Raw genomic sequence first — 23,508 nt, forward strand, 5'->3', positions numbered from 1 at the left:
TCAGCAGCTAGGGAAGGCCTTCCAGTGCTGTGAGGGCAGGAGTGCTCAAAGCTTTGGGGGGAAATCAATCCATTCCTCCAATATAGGCAGACGTAATGAGCTGTAGATGTCAGTGAGTCAGCTGAATAACTTTTTAAAAGAGATACCCAAACTGTCAACGGTGATGAAGACTACCACCCAGTCTTCGAGTCTGTAAGACTGCGGCCCCCCTTGCTTCCCACCTATGTCTCCCTGGAGCCTGTGAATTTATGGAGTTCTTTGCCGACAGCCCAGAACTGCTTCTGCAATTCTAGAAACCTTTCCGGGAGCCATCGATTCCCCCTGGCGCTTCACTCCTTCCCGGATCATTTGAAACCTAGAAACCAGCTAGTAAATACACATCTTCCTCTTACAGTACTTGTGAGTAATTACCATGTTCCTGGTGAGCACCTGATCATTTCAACAAGAGAAATGCATTTTAAGCAGGATAGATATCAGGGAGCTGAACTGAACAGCTAGCTACCAGCTACACAATATCACTGAGCGATTATTACTTTATCACCATCAAACTCAATAGGGAAAAGTAATCAACTAAACTGGATCTCTGGGTGAAGATACTCTGCAGAAGCTGGTCAAAATCCTCATCCCCCCCAGCATCTTAACAGAGGCCCCCTCATGAAGAAAGGGTCCTTTGGATGGAAAACACTTCACAAGTGACGACTCACGGCACACCAAAGCTGTGGGCTCTGAGCAAGCCACAGTATTGCACCACTGCTGCCCCAGTGCAGGGGTTGGTGGGGAGGAGAATCTGGAACAGCACTTCTCCCAGGACCTGGTCACACCCCTAAGCCCCTGGTCCAGGCACAGGAAGGCTAGGAAGAGAGGCACAGGGGGCAAAGGCAAGGCTGGAGCAGGACAGGGGTCCTAGGGGGCTTGGGGGCCCTGACGCTCAGGCGCAGAAAGGGGCTGAGAACCATCTTCCCTCACCCCATCCCCAGCCACCCTCAAGCAACCTGTAGGGTCCTGGGGGAGACGGGGCAGCCGTGCAACTAGAAAGGGGATATTTACGGGTTGGTCTTGCTAAGAATGAAGAAAGCGCTCCCTTCGGGGATGGGGGTGATTTTCTCTTTCATGTTCAACTCAGACATTCTTCGAGGACGGGGGCCAGCAGGAACCTCGGGTTCATCCTCTTCCTCCTCCTCTTCCTCTTCACCTACTTTAAAGGAGACACTTTTTTTTTAGGCGTGAAATAAACAAAGACTGCATCTGGGTTTCCATGGTCGTCCTCAATTTCACATGAATATTTGGCTTAAACGTTAACATCGTCTATCAGCTTACATTAATCAAAACCCTTCCAAATCCGAACGGAGAGTATATGGGGGCGGGGAGGGGCTGAGAAGCGGCCGTCTGGTGAGCATGCGTAGCTGTGGGAGTGAGGCCCCAGCAGTTTAAGGTCTGAGCGAAGGTGAAGGTGGCAGCTGTGGGATTCTCACTGCCCATCCCCCCAGCACCTTGCTGCTTCCCCAGCAACCTCCGTGCTCAGCTTCAGCCTGAAAAGCCGTGTGGGGTTTCAAGGCACACACAGGTCCCCAGGCTCCCTGATTCCACGGTCCCTCCTGTGTCAGCCAGTAAAGGCCCCAGTCGAGGTGAAAGTATCAGGTGAATGTTGATAACTGGCGTCTCCTAGAGAGATGTCCCAGCCCAGTGCGGGCTTGCCCTGCTCCACCTGCACGTTCTCGCCCCACCCCCCTGGAGCCTAGGTTACATGAGCCGCCTGCAACCACGAGGAAAAGCAGAGCTAACCGGCCCATGAGGGGACTGCACCCGTGGCCTCGGCAGCCCCGCGTGCGCCCAGCTGGGCCAGTCAGCCGCAGACTCAGCCGCTGATCAGAGTGAGAGCAAAGACACATGGCTCACGCGCTGAGAGCCTGTCTCGGGCCTCCGCCACATACCTGGCACATCACAAGGCGGGTAGGGGTCTTTGTCCTCATCCTCTTCTCGGTAGTCATCGATGGTGACCTGGGAAGACAGAGAGGTCTTGGGAGGAACGGAGACCGACTTAAATGTACTTGAGAGGGGCGAGTAAAGGCTCAACCCTGCCGTCCAGCAATGGGCAGAGGAACTGTCTCCAGAGTGTGCGCTGTATGTAAGTGTGTCGGGACAGCAGGTGCCCCCAGATGGTGACTCTGCTGAAAACAGAAGGTCTGAGGGCAGAAGAGGAGTAAACTGGTGTAACCCCTGCCCAGCCAGGGACAGCCAGCCCCACCCATGCCTCTTCCTCTCCCAACACTGGCACCCACGCTACACGAGAACTGCCTTACGGATTCCTGCCACCCCGCCAGGCTGAGAGCCCCACGCACGCAGGGACCTCGCTGGTCTTGGCCGTTCCCGGTCCCCCGTATCTGACACACAGTCACCACTCAAAAAGTATTTACTGACTCACTGAATAAATGAACAAATTAATGAGAAATCCAGAGCTGACCCGGTGCACAAAGTTTCACAGTAGGGCCTTAAGCGCCCAGACCCTCTGATCCTGAGACACCCGCACTCTGGGGACAGACATCTTTCAGCAATCCTTGATTTTAATCCCCACTGAGAAGATACTGACACAGGTCAGGCCTGACCACGTCATTCCAATCAAGAAGAAACAAGCGGTCAGACCAGTTCAGTATGCATCATACCAGCTCTCTGGTGAAATACCGTTAACAACCAGCTAAGCGCCTTAATTCACTCAGACACCCCTGGAAAGCCAGTGTCTATGACGGGCTGCCACACTTCCACTACTCCACAATACCACACACAACACTGTCATGGTGATATCAACAGAATCATTTTGAAACAAAGTGGAGGATGTAACATCTACCTTGTTGTCGCTGTTGGCTATCTGGTTGATTTCTGGTTTGTTGTTCTTTTTATTTTCCAGGCTTTCTTTTCTACAGAGAAGAGGAGAGAACAAAAAAACCCCACGTAACCATACTGCTTTGTATGAAAAAGCTAATCAGGATTCTGAATCAACAGTGGCCCAGTGAAGGACGGAAGTTAATTGGAAACAACCCTAATAGCAAGAACATAGCACCACCCACACCCAGAGCTTCCTGTTCACCTCACTGCACTGGATTCATTACACAGATCATCTTATTAAAATTCTCATCCAAGAGCTAATCAGCATTGAACGCATCCTTTATTTTATGACGCCAAAACTAACTGCAGTGATTCGTTAAGCGTGGGGACGCGTGACTCCCGCTCTCAGCTCCGAGGGGATGAGAGCCGAGGGCCTGGGTTCTGCCCAAGAGTCCATCCTCTTTGGTCGGCCTCACAGGACCAGCCAGGATCGCCACAAAGCAGCAGCACAGGAGCTGCAGCTGCTGTGGAGCCGGGCGCCCCGGCAGGCCCCACCTGCGAACGGCTCCTCGGGGCAAACCCCTCAGCAAACCACCCAGGTGAAAATGGGGTTACCTGGCAATCTTCTTCCTTTCCTTTTCCTCAGCTTCCTCTTTCTGAGCAGTATTCAAACTTTCAGCATCTGCCAGGTTGTCTACAGCGATGGCCAAGAAGACATTCAGTAGAATATCTAATTTGAGAATGTTAAGGAGGCAGCACGGTTCTAAATGCAGCTACACACGGTCAATAATGGCAATGAAACGCCCCCGTGTTTAGGAGGCTGGTGACAGGTAACTGTCCCCTAGTGCTATGTTCACTTGGTAAAGCTAGGAGACCAGAGTCCCATTTTTTTTCAAAAAGAACCAGAAGCTGTAGAAGATAAGCTGGCCAAAAACAAAATTAAGATTCACCAAAACCCATGAAAACCTACAAACGCCAACATTCCCCTTCATGCGTGTGCACGTATGTGCTTGTGCACGTGTCTATACATCTAGGGGTCTATGGCTATGACACACATCGCATAAAACAATATATAACATAAGCGTGTTGTTCTTATGCATTTTGCATTTCGCTTTATGCATTTTGTTTTCTTTCTTTTAAAACACTCACACCCACAACATATCTATCTGGGGTGTCCTTTCCAAATAAGACCCTGCAAAGGCTACACATTATTCAAATGATGATCCCGTCGCTCAAGGCAGCCGGAGCCTTTCTTATTTGAAATGACCTTCTGAGTCTGTGAATACCTCGTTCATTCGTTCATTCCACAAACACTGACTGACTCCAGCACGCCTGCCTTATTGCCCGATGGCGCTGGACCACTCCTCTGCATTGTCCCCCGGTGGCTGTATCTTAGACTATTGTGGTTGAATTTCATTTTTGCAAATAGCAGAAAGTTAGGTGACTGAACAAGTTATCAGGTTTTTGGCTCTTACTATAATGTTCTATGTGTGGTTTCCTTGAATGACTGAAAAAAATATCCTGAATAACGTTCCCAAATCAGACGATGCCTGTTTCTTACTTGTTGGCAGTTAAGTACATTTTGGAGAAGCACAGGGATCAGAGCGCAATAAATAGGTCAAAACGACTCCCTTCTCTGACTGATGCTTCCCTCTAGCTGACGTACCGCCACCTGCGTGCAGGACAACGGGAGCCCAGGGACCCCAAGACAGGAGAGGCACAGCACGGCCCCACACACCCTCCGCAATATGAACTCTCAGGCAGGTTGCTGAACATGTCCACAAACATAACCTAACAAGGCGCTGACGATGAGCAGCCTTCCAGGGGATGTCATGCTCGACCTATTCAAGTCTTTAAAGAGGATAGAAATGTGAGTGGATTCTATGAAGGCTTTCAAAACACCTCTGATACAGTAGGATTATTTTTTAACGGAGCAGCAATGAGCCTGGGGAAGCAGTTTGTCCTGGGCTTGGCGATGGCTTGGCAACACGAGCTCTCCTCTGACAGACGTGGGGTAATCACGGCTCAGAAAACAATTAGTGCTGGGAATAACTGCACTGAGAATCCCTACTAATGATTGCAACGAAGAAACACTGCATCTCTAGTCTTACAATGACACTCGATTCTTTTAGGTAGTAGAAAGAAAATGCAGAGTAATAAACCACAGGAAAATCTTACAAGTTTGTAACAGGTGGTTTCCAAGAGCAAATACCCATTATCTGTTTTTAGAAGCATTACCCACCAGACCCTCCTAAACAGTGGTGTGCGGTGGAATCTATTTGAAAACATCTGTCAAGCACCTCTGATGTGCCAGGCACCGTTCCGGGTGCTGGGGACATGGGAGGAAACAGGACAGACTGGAGTCCAAGCTCCCAAGTAGCATCTATTCTAGCTGGGGGGGGACAGAACATAAACTACTTAAGGATTTCAGAGAGTGACACATGTACTACAAAGAAAACACACTATTTAACAGGAAAGTGGCCAGGGAATACTTCTCTGCAGATTAGGGCCAGTATACGGCTGTGGCCTAAAGAATTAATCACGAGAAGAGCAGAAAAAGAAAATACTGATCATTCACTTAACGAACACTGACCAAGGGCTGTGTGTGCATGACCCTGTGGTGTAAGCCACGAGACATGCGAATACAAAAAGAGATCGCTGACTCAAGAAGCGTCTCATCTAGTTGGGAAGATGGAGAAATGCCACCCCAAACTCCAGCAGGACCCACAGGCAGTAAGAGGCATATGCAGACAGCCGGGCAGGGGGAGCAGGGTGGTTCCCTGCAGCAGGGCTGTTGGAGCTGCATGAGAGACTCCTAGCATTTCTCTGTGTTGAAAGAGGGACTTCCACATAATACACTGAAGAACAAAGCATTGTCCCCATAGGTTTGCACTGGGGTTTCCACCCTGAAGAAAATTCACTAAGAAGCCAGAGAAGATACAGCTCAAGGGATGTTGTATGAAATTAAATTTGTTTTCCTCCTCTTAATCTGTCTTACCTCAATTTGATTACAAGCCAGCCAAAAGAACCTGGAAGCTAGAGGGACATTTTTCCTCCCTACACCCTCAAGGGTGATGGCACGGAGAACAATAGGGCTTTGTCCTAAGTCACGCCTTGGGACCTGTACAGGAGATGGGACGTCATGCCGAGTGGCTGGCCACTGGTGCAGCCCACGTGCCGTCTCAGGCTCCCTCCCATGGCTGCTCTCATTCCTCAAAGCCTAACTGAGACTCTGCTTCTCCTGTGCTGCCCTAGCAACAGCGAAGGAGGGCACAAGAGCGAGGTGAGGGCACTCACCTCCCCACCACCACGGCTACCACCATCGCCACGGGGAAACTCAGAGAGGAAGACAGCAAACACGACAGGGACAACAAGGCGGCCCGGGTCAGCCTGAAGGCTGGAGGATACAGTTACCACAAATGAAGAGGATGATGAAGTAGATGCAGACGATCATTCCCGAAGACGACGGGCCCCCGTATGCCATAATGCCATCATACATCACAGCGTTCCAGTCTTCACCTGTCAGAATCTAAGAAGCCAAAACTGGGATCAGCGGGCAGGTGGACTCACAGTTCCCACGGTTCTCCCAGAGCTCCTGGGGGCTGCCCGTGTCTGGTGTAACCTGCCTTTCACAGTTCAGTTTGCACTGAACAAACGCATCTGTTATCCTATAGTTTTTTAAGTGTTATGCTTAATCACACAAACACATGAGTTAACTCTTCTAGTGAAAATAAAATAGCATTCCACGTAAGGCTTGTGTACCCTTTGACTACACCCCAGCCCATGCGGCCCGCTCCCCAGGAGCATGCTGTCGGTGTGTCTCTCCAGGACCTTTGTGCATTTAAACACGTATATACCTACCCAGAGAAAACGGGCCGTACAACCAAATAGAAATTTGGCAAATGGTTTGACAAGGCGAAGCAATTCACAGAAAAGGAACTATAACTGGCTCCTGCCCACCTGAGAAGACATTCAACATCGCTCCTGACAACAGTAATATCAATTAAAACTACAATGAGATACCATTTCCATCTACCAGACGGGCAGTAATCAAAACGTCTGAACACTCACTATGGTGCAAGGGAGTTAGGCGATGGGCAGTCCCCACACCCCATCACCGGAGGATGAACTACCACAGCCTTGAAGACAATACTTGGGCAAGGGCGTCAAAGTTAAAAATGGACACACACCCTTTAAACCAGCAATTCCACTTGGGGGAATTTATCCGACAGACCTACTGTCACACACATGCCCCATGGTGTGTCTTCAAGGTCATCCACTCAGACAAGACGAGACGCAGTGGAATGTGCATCAGCAGGGGACTGGACCCGTGAGCCCTGGCACACGCACGCCACAACACAGGCCAGCATTGAGAAGGAGGCAGCGGCTTTTTACGGACCAGTAAAGAAGGTTCTTAAGGACATGTTAGTTGCTAAAAGGAAAGACGAAAAAAAGCACGTAGGATGAGCTACCATCTGTAGGTGGATGGGCAGGTAGCTATGTTTATTTACATCTGAGAAAGTATACTGGGAGAGCACCGAAGAATCTGCTTAACGGTGGTTGCCTCCGACAACGGGAAATCGGTGGCTGGCTGGGAGGGAGACGTGTCACTTTATATGCTTTTTTAACATTTGAATTCTGTGCCGTGCACACGTACTACAAAAACCACTGCCTGCCACCATGCAGGTTTCTCTGAAAGTACCAAAAAAAAAAAAAAAAAAGACTCATCAGTGGCCAAAAATTAAAACTGAGTTATATTATACTTTATTGCTATAGGCCAGGTCTAGAGCAGTGGCAGTAATTCCATTCACTTCGAAACGTCCAAGTAGGAAAGAACCTTAGAGATCATTCCCTAGGCTCTCATTTTTCAGAAAATAGTGACTTTCCAAGGTCACAGAGCTGAGCACTGGAGGAACCACCGTGGGACGTCCGTGTCCACTGCCCCTCCCGCCAGGCCTTCCCCCCTCGCCCGCAGGACTCACTGCTGGCATCGCATGTAGAAAGCAACAAGGACAGATGAGGGCAACAAGGGCGCTGCGTGGCTTGTGGGATCTTAGTTTCCCGGCCAGGGATGGAACCCACGTTCCCTGCAGTGGAAGCACGGAGTCCTAACCACTGGACCGCCAGGGAATTCCCAGGCAGATGGGTCTTTTTTTTTTTCTTTTTTTTTGCGGTACGCGGGCCTGTCACTGCTGTGGCCTCTCCCGTTGTGGAGCACAGGCTCCAGACACGCAGGCTCAGCGGCCATGGCTCACGGGCCCAGCCGCTCCGTGGCATGTGGGATCCTCTGGACCGGGGCACAAACCCACGTCCCCCACATCGGCAGGCGGACTCTCAACCACTGCGCCACCAGGGAAGCCCCAGATGGGTCTTTTAACTCTACCTGCCAGGCTCTAAGGAAGGGCTTCAGCTCACAATACACAAGGTGGGGGTTTGGGACACCTCAGCTTACCGCCAGGTGGGGTGGAGAGGCTGGGCCTCTGAGTGCAGGGCCACCTGTGAACCTCTGACACTGCTGCTCCCTTCTCAGCCCGATGCCTGCAAAGGCCCCAACAGCAGAGACATCCTGAGTCTGTGTGTCCTCATTACATCACACGAGGGAGGACAACAAAGGGCCAGAAAGCTGTCACCACTCTTTAATCACCCTGATTCCTCTGACTATACACCAAGGCATCAGGGCTTTAGAAGTCACTTCTCTGCATAAATCCATTATAACCAGGATTACAAAACTTGCCTGCCGCCAAAAATTAGCAAAGGACAAGAAGAGGATTTTAGAGCCTATGTCACAGGAACCTCAGAAACCTCATACAGTCAAACACAAATTTTTGGTTGATTATTTCGGAACACAACTAGTGGTCTCACAAAAACGTGAAATCACAGCACATAGGTCGGGAGTGAGATGCAAAACAAATGACTTACATGGCACAAAATGAATCAGAGTGTTATTAGGGCAGAGGTTACTAATACAATAACAATGGAGTGTTTTGTCTTATTGATTCGTGGACAGACGAGAAGGCATCCCCTAAGGTGCAGCCCCGGGAAGGGATGGCGGGGGACCCACCTGGAACACCGTTAGAAGCGCTTGAGGGAAATTATCGAAGGTGCTCCGCTTGGTTTGAGTCTCGTCAAAATTAAACTTGCCGCCGAACAGCTGCATCCCCAGCAAGGAAAAGATGATGATGAAGAGAAAAAGCAGCAGCAGCAGCGAAGCGATGGACTTCATGGAGTTTAACAAGGATGCCACCAAGTTGCTCAGGGAGGTCCAGTGCCTGCAAGTCAAGACAAGGGGGTGAGCCCAGAGCGCCACCTGGGATGGAGCAGAAGGTCCCCCAGGCGGGGACAGGGCTGACCACCACCCACGTTCAGAAAACACCTGCGGTGAGATGCGCACGTCCTCACCTGGTCACTTTGAAAATTCTCAGGAGCCGCACACAGCGAAACACAGAGATGCCCAGAGGAGACATGATTTCCAGTTCCACCAAGATCGTTTCCGTGATTCCTCCACACACCACGAAGCAATCAAACCGATTGAAAAGAGAGACGAAGTATGCCTGCAGACCCAAGCTGTACATCTTTACAAGCATCTCGCAGGTGAACAGAGCCAGGAGGACTTTGTTAGCGATATCTAGAAAGACAAAGGGGCACACGTCCTCGGGATCTCATCATGGGAGTGGCTCTGACCTCTCCCTCCCCGCCTCCCTCTCACCAGCCGCTGCCAGAAGTGCCCCAAGAACCTCTGCCCTTGTCTTTGCTCTTGCCCCAGTTACAGAAATGCGGCAAGAACGCTTATGGTCTGCTCGTCTGTCAGGCTCTGGTCCTACTTCTGGCTACTACCCAGACGTGTGCCCCTTGGAGAAGTTCCTCGGTTTCTCTGGGCCTCAGTTTCACTGACTGTAAAGTGGGGAGGGGCAGTTTACCACATAATCTCTGCTACTTTCGAGGCCTAAAAGCCTACAATTCTGCATTTAGGTCATCACGTGGTTTTTGTTTGTTTGTTTCAATCAGTAACAAAAAAAAAATCTGTCGGATCTTCCTTACAGCGCCATGATCTAAGAAGCAGTTGCCTATCAGGGTCACTTCAGAAAATGCCACCCAGCAGGCTGGAGAGTCAGACAGAAAGAGATTTGAGTTGATGTCAGGCAGGGCTTCACAATGGCTCATAACTGTCGAACTCAGAATGGGATGAGCTCCCGTACCACCCTGCTGGGGCAATGGAGGTAGGTGAACAGCCACCGCTTGCCAAGAAAACTACAGAGGAAAATAAAGCTTCCAGTGGAGACGGGGAGAAGGGATGACGAGGTCCCTTCCAGCTGCCTGATTCCTTGAGCCCAGGTTGTCACAGGGTTAAGACAACGAGCTGCTCTGGAGTTATCAGCTTCGAGGTGCTTCACGCACCACATGGCACAGACCGCACCCCCTCTCCAGGTGCGCCCTGTGCTTGGTTCTGCCGCCTTCCAAGCTACTGCTCACCGGAAACGGTCCTGGATGCTACCCTATGTCCACCAGAAAAGACTAGACTGCAGTCAGACAGCCTCAGGGATCCCCTATTCGGAACAGAACGAGAACGGCTTCTGCTTATACCTTGAATCTGTGTCAACCAGTCAGGCTGGTTGTAGTGCTCAGAGGAAATGGTTAAGGTGTTGAGAAACACCAGGACAATAACCAGCCAGTAAAACGTGACGGACTTCACGGCAGCCCTACACCTTCTGCGACTGAAGCGGTTCCAGCGGCGCCAGCGTCGGCTGAAAGAGAAGCAAACGTCACTCCCTGGATGACAGATGCAGCACCTGATCAACATCACTGAGGAGTAACTGCACTCTGGAGGTCCCAGCTGGGGTCAGGGTGCAGGGAGGAAAGATGAGAACAAATGGCATAGAAATGACCAGACCTCGTAAGACAAATTACTTTGGTTTTAAAATGCAACTTTTAAAAGCACAGTCTTGACTTGATCATGCTATCAGTTTCCTTCCTATGGCTTTAGATAACCCCATCATCTGTCCTATGCAGTCCTCAAACCAGTTAGGAAATCCAGATATTCACAGAATCATGAGTTCGTACACATATGCAGTTCACGTGCCCACCTCGAGGCACGTGGATCTGTCCGAGCTCTCAGGGCAGAGAGACCAGCTTATCATACCCATCTCTCGCAGCACCTCAGTCATCATGTGGAATTTACCAGGCAGCGAAGTGCCCCCAAACCCGAGTTTTCCTTTTAGGGAAACTTTCAGTCCTTTCTTAAATCTGGAGGTTCCTCTGGAGCCGGAGAGAGCTGTCGACGTTGAGTACTCCTGAGTCATCAGGTGCCCTTTCTAACTAGGGATGCTCAAAATACACCTTCAGGAGAAAAGCTAATATTGAATCATGTTTCCATACAAATAGAATGAGCTGAGCCAAAAAGACAAGTAGCGTGTCCTCTACCAATTCGCAGCTGCAGTACGTCATTAGAGAAAGTATTCTTTCCCTTAGCCCGTCTTCCTATAGGAAACGTTCCCTGCCACAGGATGGCTTGGTGAAGGGGGTCCCAGGGAAGGCAGGCCGAGTGGCAGTGTCGGCTCTGTCCAGCCTGTGCTCAACGATGGGGGGTGGTGGGCGCTTCCTTTAGGTGCTTGAGTCAGAAGAATCGCCAGGCTGTGTCCGGGGCTGTAGCCCTGGCCGACTCAGCCGCACCGATCTGCTAAGAACACTGTAACCCAGGGGCCAAAGAAAGAGTTGTGCAGCTCTTTGGCAAGACCTGGAACAAGCAAGGTGCACCTGGTTACTGCTCTTGCTATGTGGTTTCTGATGGTAATGGCAGCTGGAAACATGATCACCAGCATAGAAGACGTCCACTGAGGACACTAAAAACTGTCCCCACAAGACTGGGTTTCTCCTGTGATGCGTAATTCAGTACACATAAGCAAGGCGGCCTGAACAAGATCCAGCCTTGGTGGGTCTATTCACGCTGCAGTGACAAGTCACAGATGTCTCCCAAATCTCGGGGACCGTCTCATCCCCACAAACCCTGCACTAGGCACGTGGAGGTGAAGGCATGGTCCATGGCCCCTGTCCTTGAACAGTATACCGGGCTGTGGCAGGTAATTATAAATCCACACCAAGTGTTACACCCAGGGTACTGGGTACAGGAGCAAAGAGAAGGGAGCTGCAAGGGATCTTTGGAAGAGTCGGGGAAGGCTTCTTCAGAAAGCTGAGGTCTGGGCTGGCTCTCGATAGCTGAGTAAGAGTTAGCCGGGGGGAGAGGGCAGGGCACTCCACTCAGCTCCCCCAAAGAGACTTGGATGGGAAGAACGGGAGTGTGTGGTACATTTGATGGCCTGAAAGCAGTCCAGAATAACAAAGTGCAGAGTCTGGGAAGGGTGTCAAAACATGAGACCATGTTTTGGTGAGCTGGGGGCCAGATTATGAAGGAATTTAAATGCCCTCTGGCAACAGGAAGTCCATGAAAGGGCTTTTCATTTTTTTTCTTTCTTTTCTTTTTTTGGCCGCGCCCCACAGCATGTGGGATCTTAGTTCCCTGACCAGGGATTGAACCTGTGTCCCCTGCATTGGGAGTGCGGAGTCTTAACTGCTGGACCGCCAGGGAAGTCCCTTTTTTTTTAAGTCAGGTTTACTGAGATCTAATTCACGTATGGTAAAATTTACTCTATTTAGTTCTACAGCTTGTAACCACAATCTAGATGTAGAATATTGCCATCACTCAGTAAAGTTCCTTCATGGCACTTTGCAGTAAATCCACTCTGCTCACCCCAGTCCCAGAAACCACTGATTCGTTCTCTTTCTCTATTATTTTGTGTCATCCGGAATCCTATGAACAGAATCATACAAGTTAAGTTTTGTATATAGTGGTAAAACACTATGTCTAACTGAAAAATAATACTTATATGGAAAAGTATCAAACCATTGGTATACAGTTCAATGAGTTTTTACCAACAGACTGTGTAACCTGCACCCAGAGCAAGAAAGAGAACATTACGAGCAACTCAGAAGACCTCCTGAACTTCCTTCCATGGAAAAGCTTTAAGCAGAGAAGTGACAGGAAGTACCTCTCTTAGACAAAGGACGCTGGGAGGGGATGTAAAGCGTTGATGAGTAGGCACAACATTGCTCATTGCTGCATCTTATTGGTCTGTCTGTTTTGGAGGGGGAGATCTGTGGCACCTACTACACTGTTCTCCAAGGCAGGTACTTACTGTTTACTGGGCAGATTGATCTTCTACATGAATGTTAGCGCCCACAGAGTGATACACCAAGTCTAGAGCAACTCTATGTAAAATTCGGAAGTCTGCACATAAAAAACCCACACAGGCTTAAGTACAGAAAGAAGATACTGACCTGAGCTTGGACTTTGAGATGGCTTGACTGAAAGAAAGACAAAAAAGAATATGATTCCTGTTAGGAAGTCTTGAGGCTACGCTCCCCCCACATTTCAGCAGAGATATCATAAAAGCCATGCACGGAAGCCTGGATCCAGCACCCCCGGCTCCCGCGGCGGGCCAGCTGGGGTGAGCGCCGAGCAGGGGGCCAAGCAAGAGAAGACTCTTAGCTGCCTGAGCAGCCCTGGCACGGGTGGTGATGCCAGGGGTTCTTCTCCCCTCACCCAAACTCCTCACACTGCAGCCAGCAGGCCCTCTCCTGCCCACAGCTCAGCCTCGCATCTCAACAGCAGCACATGCTGCCGCTACTACAGCAAAAGGAGCCCTGGGCTCGGAGTCCTAGTGCTGCTCGTCACTCACTGCGGGAGCTTGGGCAAGCAGCGCACCTGCTGGAGCTTCAGTGGGCGCATCTGTAAGGTGGCAAGGCAGACCCATTCCCCGCCTACTTCATGCTATCGTAGGAGGGCAGAGCAAGAGAGAGGAGGCAAATCTACTCCATAAACGGTTGAGCTTCCTGCTCCGAACACATCATTTTTATGAACCTCTGCCAAGGAGATCAGATTCTCTTAAAAATGACGCCTGTACTCAACAGACATAAGACCCAAAGGACACCAGCAGAAAGCAGACAAAACCGCACGGGCCTCCCCCAAAGCAGGCGATGCTCTGCACGCCGCACGCTGCTGGTGCACCCGCTGCTGCAGCCCAGCTCGTCTAGGAAAAAGCCAGTGGGTGTTAAAGTGACGGCATCCTCCACGGCTGGGAGAGGGCGGTGCAGGGCTCCAGACAACGTGCGTGAGCCGAGGAGGGCGGGGTCTTGTTATCCAGCCACTATACACGAGGTTGGGAGACCCCGTGAGTGAAGGAAACTTAAACACGTAGCACATTCTATTCTGCCATACAAGCCCTTCAAAGCACTGACGCCAGCACCAGGCTCAGAGAATCAGGCCTTTTACCCCCACCGCCGACACCCAGAGGGCCCGGCCTTGGTGGTGCCTCTTCTTCTCCACCAGCACCTAGTAGACACAGGGGAATTGCTGGGTTACCTGGCTCAGCCCGCGCAGGCTCCACCCCAGTGGGACAGACCGCTCTGAGGGAAGAGGCAGGGGAAATGCTGGGGGTCTGGGGCATCTGGGCTAGGGGGAGGACCAAGGGGTCCAGGGTGAGCCCGCCCCACCCCTCTTGCACCTGAGGCCATGGCTCCAGGGCTCCCCTGAAATCTGGGTGTCTTCCTCATATCTGCTTCTCTAAGAAGCCAGGAGGAGCTGAGAGTTCAGGGCACCCCCCCCTCCCACCCCACTCACCAGAGGCTCCCACAGCAGCCTTGGTTCTCGCCTTCCCCACTCACGTTCTCCGTGTTCACAGACTCCGTCTCACTGGTGGGCATGCTGGCTGTGGGGAGAAGAAACGCTTTAAGTGGTACCACGGATGCACTGTGCGCCCGGGGACGGGACAGATGTGATCTCTGCCTCCAGGCTGACCCTTGGGGAATCTGGCAAGAGGGCGAGGAGGGTGATGAAGGGTCCTCAGGCAAAAGGAAATGCCAAGAAGCCAGGCGCCTCCACAGCAGGGAGCCCTCATTTCCGTGATCTGCCGAGGACTTCCCACAAAGTCCCCCGACAGGAAGAGATCCTGTCCATCCAACTTCCCAAGAGAAGAAGCCTGGGGACCAAACTGAATCCTGCCGCTGTGCCTGGAGCCAGCTTATTCTTCTGATTTCCAGGTTTGCGCTGAGAAGCCATCAAAACATCTCAGTTACAGCTACATCTTTTCTTGTCCCAACAAGAAGTACTCTAGAAAATCTGTAAACAAACCTAATATTTCACAAATTCTTATTTTAAATATACTGAAGGAGAGGAGGTATTATAGAGGGAGGAGTGCATGAAGGTACCAAGCATAAAATCTTTCTAAAACATTAAGAATTTGACTCATTTTCCGTTCATCTATCTGATGTTCTTCTGCCCAGCTTGTGAAGCCAAGATGCAGAAGGTGCCGACCAGAGACACCGGCACTAGAGCACCAAGAAGTAGCCTTATGGGGAGAAGAAGGTTTTCTCTCAACCAGCGACCAGAAGGCAAAGCTGCCTGTGGTCCCAGTGCTACCAGGGTCTCTGGGCACATCTCCCTCCCCCATAGCACGATCCTGAGCAGAAGTGGAAGAAATGTTGAAATGCACCTGCTAGTGTCAGGTGTCCCTGGTACCCACCCAGAGCCACCATCTGGCGCACGGGTGTTTTTTCTCCTCCACTTGATTCAACCCTAGAAACATCACGGACGTGTGCTGGAGACCAGGCAGCAAAGGAGATGCGGGACACAGAGAGGGACTGGGCTCTGCACCTGCCCTGGAGGGCCCGCGGGAGAGGCAGCCCCCCGGTGGACTTCAATCTACTGTGACAAGAGCTACCGCAGGGGTCTGAGCAAGTGCGGTAACGACTAATTCTGCTCTGGGGTTAGGAGAGGTGGTCAAAGGTTGAAACACAGGAGAATCACCCGAACCCATGCACTTCTTCTATTCCTTGATGCATAACTTTGAACTGTAGTGACCTTATGGTTTTTATAGACCTAACGGTGCCAACAGGAAACCCTTTCCGCCTGCAAGCTCTGCCCATATGGCTCCTCTTAGGAAGGACGCCTTGGTTTCAGCTGTAAAACCCGGCAGTGGTGCCTGGAGTGCTGTGGGGCGGAGTCTGAGACCAGCTCAGGCACGCAGGGTGAAGGTGCGGGACCAGCGAGCTCTGTCTGTGCAGTGCACGCCTGCGGACCCTGTTCAGCGGGAAGACAGGGTGTGAATGGCAAGGATGGACGCAGACCTGACTCGAAGGGCCCAGAGAGCTGAGAAACATCTTTTCTGAGGCACCGAAGAAGACCCCTTCCCTTCTGTGAGCACCCAGGGAACTGAGCCTGCTTGCGAGGGGTGGGGCTCAATAGCTACCTCCAGGCACATTTAGGCAAAGGTTTCAAAAGTGAAGACAAAAGGATCATTACAGACCCATATAACACAGCTGGTATTCTCACAGAATAACCTTTTTCTTCCTTAGTTAGGTCGAAAGAAACCAGCTACAAACTTTGATTCACTCTTTCACCATTCCATGCAAAAAACAGACAAAAACACCGACCGCCCACAAGAAAAAAAAAGCCCACAATCCAGTCACAGGAAAACCTTTAACAAAAAGTTCCATGGAGAGATAGAAACACACACACACAGGAGGCTGCTCATGCAATTCACTCCTCCATTACTGTTCCATGCTCTGACTTCAGCAGAAAGAGTAAAAAATCCTGAGTCAGCCAAGTTCACTGTCAGAGGTTCCTCCTACAGGTCACCCTTATCTTCAGGAACCGCACAAAGAAAATCATGGTGGGAGACCCTTACAAACGTGAGCATGAGTCATCTCTGTGGAATGCTTTTCTTGGTGCTTAGTGCCACCACTGAGAGGACAGAAGTTGAGAGCAGCATGGGGCGGGGGTGGGGCGGGTGGGTGAGGGCCCTCGGCCTCAGTTAGGTCCTGGCTCTGCCCCGGGCAGTCCCACCTCTCTTCAGGCTTCAGTGTCCTGCCTGTGAAGTGGGGACGCTATCTCTAGACTCCTGAGGGTCACCTCCATCTCTAACAGTTTGCCACTTCATGGTTCTAATATTAACCACTGTTAATCATACCGTAACTCCAGTCACTATTTCCGAAAGAGCAAACTTCTCCTGAACGGGCGAAAGCTTTGTGGCTTTTTACTCCCATGATGACATCAGTAAAGTTGCTGCATTTCATTCCTAAAGCTTGTTTCTCAAATGATCCGATCCAAACAGATAAATTACACCACCCTGCCTATGGGAAGGGGGGCAGGGGGCGGGGAGGGACATCATTTTGCGTTTCTGGCTCTAGGCCAACTACTAGTGAATGAAATGTACAAGCTGCTCCCTGGACTAGGGGTGGGGGTGGGGAGATATGAAATAAAACCGAACTCCCCAAGCAGAAACTGAGGCTGCACTGCTGGAGAGAATCCTCCTGCTTGCCAGGCGGGCTCCATCCTTCAGGTGGGATGGGACAGTGGTTAAGGCGGGCTCTCAGGTTGGCCAGGTCTAAGTTTAACCCCACACTTGGGACCGAACATCTCCAGGGCTTCATTTTCTCATCTGTAAACTGGGGAGTACTTAACCTCACAGGGCTGTTGGCAGAACTGTAAGAGGTGAGATACAGAGTGGGTCTGCAGTGTCGGGCCATCAGTGAGGCCCATAAATGATGAATCCATCATCTCAGAAAAGCTTTCCTGGAGCTCCCTGGAAGCAAGGCGACACTCCCTAGTTGGTCCAAATCCAGTGTCACTTCGCCCTGCCCACTTCTACTACTGCACAGAGGATTCTCTTTTGAACAGCCTTCCGCACTTCTGAACCAGCCTCGGCCAGCACCCGTGGTTTGTATCTTTTCTGTCTTAAACTGAGTTATTTCTCACTTAGCCTGTTGTATGGAAAGCAACTTTTCTGGCATCACTGTTTGATACCTACAGAGCCATAGGTCCCTAATAAATAAATCTGTTCCAGAATCACGTCCCTAGGGCTCAGGAGGAGGAGAAGAAGGGGCAGCTGGGGGAAGAGAGCAGTGACCACTCTAGAACGTGGTGACCTCATTTGGTCCTGGAAACGGATCTGGATCCAGTCCCTCCCCCCAGGCCGAGGAGCCAGGCTCTGGCCGGGGCCCTGGCACCCTTCCCGTCCACTCCAGCCTCTCCCTGCAGCCAAAGGAGCGTTTCCTTTTCCAGACATATAGAAGACACAGGGCCCAGTGGGCATAACCAAGGAGCCTGTTTGTACATTAAAACATTTCACCCTTCACTTGCACCAGGCATTCATTTTTTTAATGCTCATAAATTGCTATGGATTTCACTTCACTTAGCCCCAATAGGATCCCATCTACGTTTTAAAAAATCAAGACAGGAGAATCACAGACTGTTAGAACTGGAAGGGGCTTCTGAGATGACATGAACAAACGCTGTGATTTCACAGATGAGAGAACTGACCCACTTGCCTTGGGACACGCAGCTCAGATGTGTGAGGAGAAAGCTCTCCTGAGTCCCTGCCACCGTGCCACGCCACCCGTGTGGCTCTGGTGCATCCTTAAATATACTGGTGTATGTTTCAGTATTGGTACATGTTGGTATGTGTATGGGCATATACTTAAAACTCCATAAATCAAAAAGTTCCCAAAACCTAGCAAGCGTGTTACCCACCAGCCTTGCTGTCTGGTCCTAATTAGCCAGACCACTTCCAGGAGATCAGCCCAGCAAATGTGGGGAGTACAAAAATGCAGGTGGCCCGGGGACTACTGGGACTTCATAAAAATGCAAACAGAAAGAATTATAAACGCCCAAGTAAGTAAACCCAAGGACGAATGATCAGAACATGTGCCCCTCTCCCTAACCGGCTGCCGCAGCATCAGATCTGCCCCATTCAGGGTGACCTCTCTGTCGCCTTGAGCAGGGAGTCAGCATTCACTGCTGACCAGCGGCTAGGCCTAATTAGGGCTGCAACAGAGAGACCCCCTCAGACCTACAGGCACCAGACCCTCCTGCAGAAAAGGCCGGGGCCATCTGCATGCAGAGAGGCTATTAGTCCTTTTCCTTTACACGTTTCAGGAAACTTTAGAGCTTTGTTGAGGAAGTTTTCATTTTTAAAACACGAATTTGAAAACACTTTTCAATGACTCCAGCTGAAACCAGGCACTAGAACAAGCCTGTCGCCTGTGCCAGGATGCTGACTTGCCCTGCAACCTGCCTGCGGAAAATCTGGGGTAGCTCAGGGCCTATGCTTTGCAGTTGATTCCAGGTACTGGGATCTCTGGGGAGAGCTCCAGGGCAGACCCTCAGGCTTTGAGTGTGTGCGCGCTGAGAAGGGGCCCAGAGGTGCTGCTGTCGGCGAGGGGATGGTGCCAGCCAGCCAGGAGCCCAGCACACCCTGGACTGCAAGTGAGAGTTGCCAGGGCCACCCAGGCAGCCTGGGCTCGGCCCCCGCTAGGAGCAGTCTCTGTGGATGGCGGGTCACACTATTTCTCTTTAGGATCTAATTGTAGGGCCCGGACGCCATCATGGGTAATGCCACACAAAATAAACCAGGGAAACACGCTGTTTCTCAGGCTAGCACAACACCATCTTCACCAACGTGTCAACATTCCTCTATCTACCTTCTCTCTGAAGGACGACGTAATTCTCAACTATATCTGCCTGGTTTGTGAATTCAGAGGGAAGTCAACACACAAATACACGCGTGCACACGTGCACGGGTACGCACGCTCAGGGGTCTGAATGAGCCTCTGTGTGGGCCCAAATAGGCAGCCCCCAAATTATGTTCACTACTAACAGGCACAGCAAAATCTCAGACTAACCTCCCTGAGTGACGGAGGCTACTGAGCCCAAAGCCTCTAGGACAGATGTCAGAGAAGCTTGGCCTCTGCCATCGGTGGTACGGGGACAAGTCCCCTTTCCTCCCGGGGCTTAGTTACCGAATCTATAAATGAGCTGTTGGGCAACTGCACCTCTAAGACCAATTTACCTCTGACCTGACAGAACTGCTGTAAAGAGGAAACACCCACAGGCTGTCTGATTTCACTCCCAGCACCAAGGGGGTTTCCCTTGCATTCCCCCACAGCTCAGCAAGGAGAGCAAGACACGAACAGTACTGGGAAGCTGCTGCCCACCCCTCGGGAGGGTGGCCAGGAGGCCAGCAGTTGGCCCATGAGAACTGGGTCCAAGTCACCTCCGGGCAGAGCGCCCTGGAGAGTGGAACAGCACAGGAGGGAGCAGCCCCCGAGAGACCTCTGCCAGCCACGGGGCCAGGAACCTCGGGGACCCTTGCCAAGTGAGCCTGGAGCTCGCCAGCCTCCTCTTGGGACAGCCTCGCTCACACATGTCCTGGGCCTCTAGGACCCTCGCTCCCCTGTTCTCCACGGGACAGGCTTTCTTGCACTCTCACGGGTCTCTTCTAGCACTTCCCTCCACGCCCCAGCAGCCTAAAGCTTCTCACTCTTTCCTTTCAAAGGCAGGGGGTGGTGGTGAGGTTAGACAGCTGAGCAGTGGCAGGATCATGGCTGCCTTCCTTGGGGACAAGGGCTCCAAAGCCAAGATCTCGTGTTTTTATCTTATTTTCATGACAAGCACGGGCAGTGCCACGACATCCCCTGGAGGAATCTGCCTGTGCTTGCTAGTGGTAACACGCTCAGCCGTCACAGGGTAACGGACTCTCGTTGCTGTAAAGAAGCCAGACTCGTGCTGGAGAATGTGGGTCAAGGCCAGACCAAGGTTTCTGTGTCTAAAGCAAGAATCGTGCCCTGATAGTAACTGTTTCTGTATGACCAGTGACATGGGGAACACAGCATCCCGACAAGGGCTCCAACCGCACTAGCACCACCAGTAATGTCAGGGGCCTTCTTTAGGGTTCCTAGGTAGCTCAGTCAATAAAAGGCCCCCCGACCCCAACAAAATACAGAAAGCTTCCTGAAAACATTAGGCTGCTTCCTCTTCCTGCAGACCTCAAGGCTCACCCAGAAGCCTCAAGAATCCTTGAAAAGCCACGAGGCCCAAGCCCCCGCTAAGGACGGTGGGCATCTATGTGCGCAAGGAGGGGTCTCTGCTCCCCTAGGACGGGAACCACTCATCTGCTCGTGATGACCCACCGGAGCCTGTAGGCGTCAGTCTTTGAAAACTTATTTCTCGTGGCCATCACGATATTTCCTGCTTAGCTGAAGCCCATTTTTCCTGCGGAGGCCTTCAGAGCCGCACCAAGCTTCTTCACAAACTCTGCAGGCACTAAAGCTGCGAGAGTCAGCTCTGCCTCTGCCCCCAGACCTGCTCCCAATCCCAGGCAAGTTCCTCCTCTCGGGGCCACCACATGCTCTCAGAGTGACGAAGGGCTCACATCTCACACTCAGTGTCCCTTCCCACTTTCGGGCCTTCTGAAGAGAGTAGGAATCTAATACAACCTTCATTCGGCCCATCCAGGACTTGTTCAAGTCCAGTTCCCATCACCGCTGCGCTCGGCATTCCCACGAGTGGCTGAGACCACGCTTCAGCAAACAGGGCAACGTGAACCCTCTGCTCTCCTGGCGGCTGGCTTTGTGTCCCTAAGTCTGAATTTTCTCACACAGACTCCTCCAAAGTCGTCTGGCCAGGGCTGACCTCGGTGACACTAACCAGGAGTGCACAGGCAAAGCCTTGTGCTGCTGTGGGACCACAGGGGTGGCTCGGGCAGGCAGGGCAGGACACCAGTTGTTTGCATAACTGCCCTGCACGGGGATGGTCCTGAAGCCAACCCCAGGGCTTCTGATGAGGGGCTATGTTAAGCATTAGTCTAGAGCACGGATAGATACTCAGCTGTTTCCTACATAAGCCCTTTCCCCATTCCCACTTGTAAAGGCAAGGGCCCCCAAATCGTAGCATCCTAGAAGTCTGCTTTTAACTTCATTCTCGAAACTGACACTACTAGCTTTAGCCTGGTCCTGGGCAAACCAGCCAGAGATTGGAAGACCCAGAGGCCATGTGAAACATGTAACCTGGAAAAGAAAAAAATCAATCAAATAACACCATTGGAATTTCCAAACAGTTTAGATTAAAAAGCATCATTTGGGGGAAAGTGTTTAAAAAGTCTGTCTTCCAGTCTAAGAATATTCGTGCGGAATTAAATAAATTTTCTGAGTCGGTTCAGCTGCTTCTTTAAAAGGTACAGTTCAAACAGAGGAAACTGCAATGCTATGTTGGCTAAGTCACACATCTGGGGGAAAGACAAGAGGAAAACAACACGGCCAAGTTTCAAAGAAATCAAATGAAAACATAGGCATCTTACAAACACAGCACACAGCACATGCACCTCACACCATGCCCGTGTGTAAGGAAAAGGCGTCAGAAGTCTGGGGAGAAGAGTCTCCCAAAGAGAAAGTTCAATCTCAGCATTTTACCGTGATCTTTAGCCCTGTGTTGGCGAAAGCCGCAAAACCTCCTTTTCTTCTTATCCTCCTTTAGCAGGTCGGCCAATGTGACCCCTTGGGTGGAACACAGGCAATTCCATTATGCTTCAGTAGAGAGCAGCAACAGCGATGCCAGCAGGCCCGAGGACGCCAGAGGTGCCCCATCCACGGGCTCTGATACACAAACCCCAAAACTACCCCCCTTGCACGGAGAAACCCATAGTTCAGGGTCTGACGGGGAGAGCGGACGGGCACCTTCTGTAGCTAGTATACATAACGCCGGTCTTCGAAAACCTGTCCTAAATAAACAACCAACTAACCCACTCTGGACAAAGGTTCCCAAGGCCTGGCTTCCCCTGAAAGAAGGGCGTTAGGGAGAGGGCACTTCAGCAGGAGTCTTGGGTGCCGACTGGCTCTGTGAGTCCAGCCAGCATCACTATATGAGGCAGGACACTAGGGGTGCAAGTGGTGGTCTCTGGACCTGGACAGACCAGGTCTAATCCCAGCCCTGCCACTTACTGGCTGAATGACTGGGGACGTGGTACCTGATGGTGGTATGAAGGTGAAACCTTAGTTTCTTCACTTGTAACAGGCTAATAACCGTTGGACCTGCACTTCACAGAGTTGTTCTAAGAGGTGAATTGTAAATATGGTGAAATACAGCGATACAAGCATGGGCGGGGCGTAGTCAACCATGACAACTCCCCTGTGGCCACTGGGTCACAAGAAAATGATTCTAGGGTCTCCAGCCCCACGCAGCTCTGTGATACAACGGCCACTCTGGTGTAGAGGCCACACGCCCCTGGGCAGTGCAAGGGCAGCGAAAGGAATGGCGGGTGGGCAAGGGCGTGGGGGAAACTTGCACGCACGGCTGGTGGGAACGGGAAGTGGTACCACTCGGCATAACACGTCCATTTCTGAAACGGGCCTCCTCTGGGCCCCAGCAAAACCCTTCCTGGTAATCGCTCCCATGGGACGAAGGGCACGGGTGGTCGCACAACTGCTGCATTTGGGGGGATGAGCGGCGGCGAACAGGCAGACTGTGGCAAAACCTTGGCTGGAATCCCAGCTCTGCCACTTAGCAGGCATGCGGCCCTGGGAGGCTGCTTGCTCATCTTCCTCCTCTGTCAAGTTCTGGTCTCAGAGCTGTGTGAGGAGTAACAGACTCACGTACCCACTGCCTTTAGAGCAGTGTTTGGCACAGAGGAAGCCTGTGATAGAGATTATCTGGTGCTATTTCGTTCAACAAGTAACCACTGCGAGCTTGTACGTGTGACAAAGACTGTGCCAGGGGCCAGCCACCCCGTGCAGAATAGAAGCAGACCCCATTCCTGCCCCCACGGAGCTCCCAGTCTCGTGGCAGAGGAAGAGAGCAACCAGACA

General features: G+C 51.5%; 1 protein-coding gene across 3 annotated transcripts in view; it reads right to left on the reverse strand.

The window, feature by feature from the left end:
- Window positions 1–23,508, reverse strand: part of CACNA1D (calcium voltage-gated channel subunit alpha1 D) — a 318,418-nt gene that overhangs the window by 75,476 nt on the left and 219,434 nt on the right. For 2 of the 3 annotated variants that reach the window (XM_060161575.1, XM_060161574.1), the window contains exons 10-19: window positions 14,492–14,579; window positions 13,150–13,176; window positions 10,402–10,562; window positions 9,220–9,445; window positions 8,882–9,089; window positions 6,229–6,349; window positions 3,436–3,550; window positions 2,843–2,912; window positions 1,932–1,998; window positions 1,048–1,195 (exon numbers count right to left, since the gene is read on the reverse strand). In XM_060161575.1, coding sequence (XP_060017558.1) covers window positions 1,048–1,195; window positions 1,932–1,998; window positions 2,843–2,912; window positions 3,436–3,550; window positions 6,229–6,349; window positions 8,882–9,089; window positions 9,220–9,445; window positions 10,402–10,562; window positions 13,150–13,176; window positions 14,492–14,579 — 1,231 coding nt within the window. Of the gene's footprint in view, window positions 1–1,047; window positions 1,196–1,931; window positions 1,999–2,842; window positions 2,913–3,435; window positions 3,551–6,228; window positions 6,350–8,881; window positions 9,090–9,219; window positions 9,446–10,401; window positions 10,563–13,149; window positions 13,177–14,143; window positions 14,204–14,491; window positions 14,580–23,508 lie in introns of all 3 variants that reach the window. The other variant, XM_060161573.1, reaches the window with a different exon arrangement.

The sequence above is a fragment of the Lagenorhynchus albirostris genome, chromosome 10, assembly GCF_949774975.1.
Source record: "Lagenorhynchus albirostris chromosome 10, mLagAlb1.1, whole genome shotgun sequence".
Lineage (NCBI taxonomy): Eukaryota > Metazoa > Chordata > Mammalia > Artiodactyla > Delphinidae > Lagenorhynchus > Lagenorhynchus albirostris.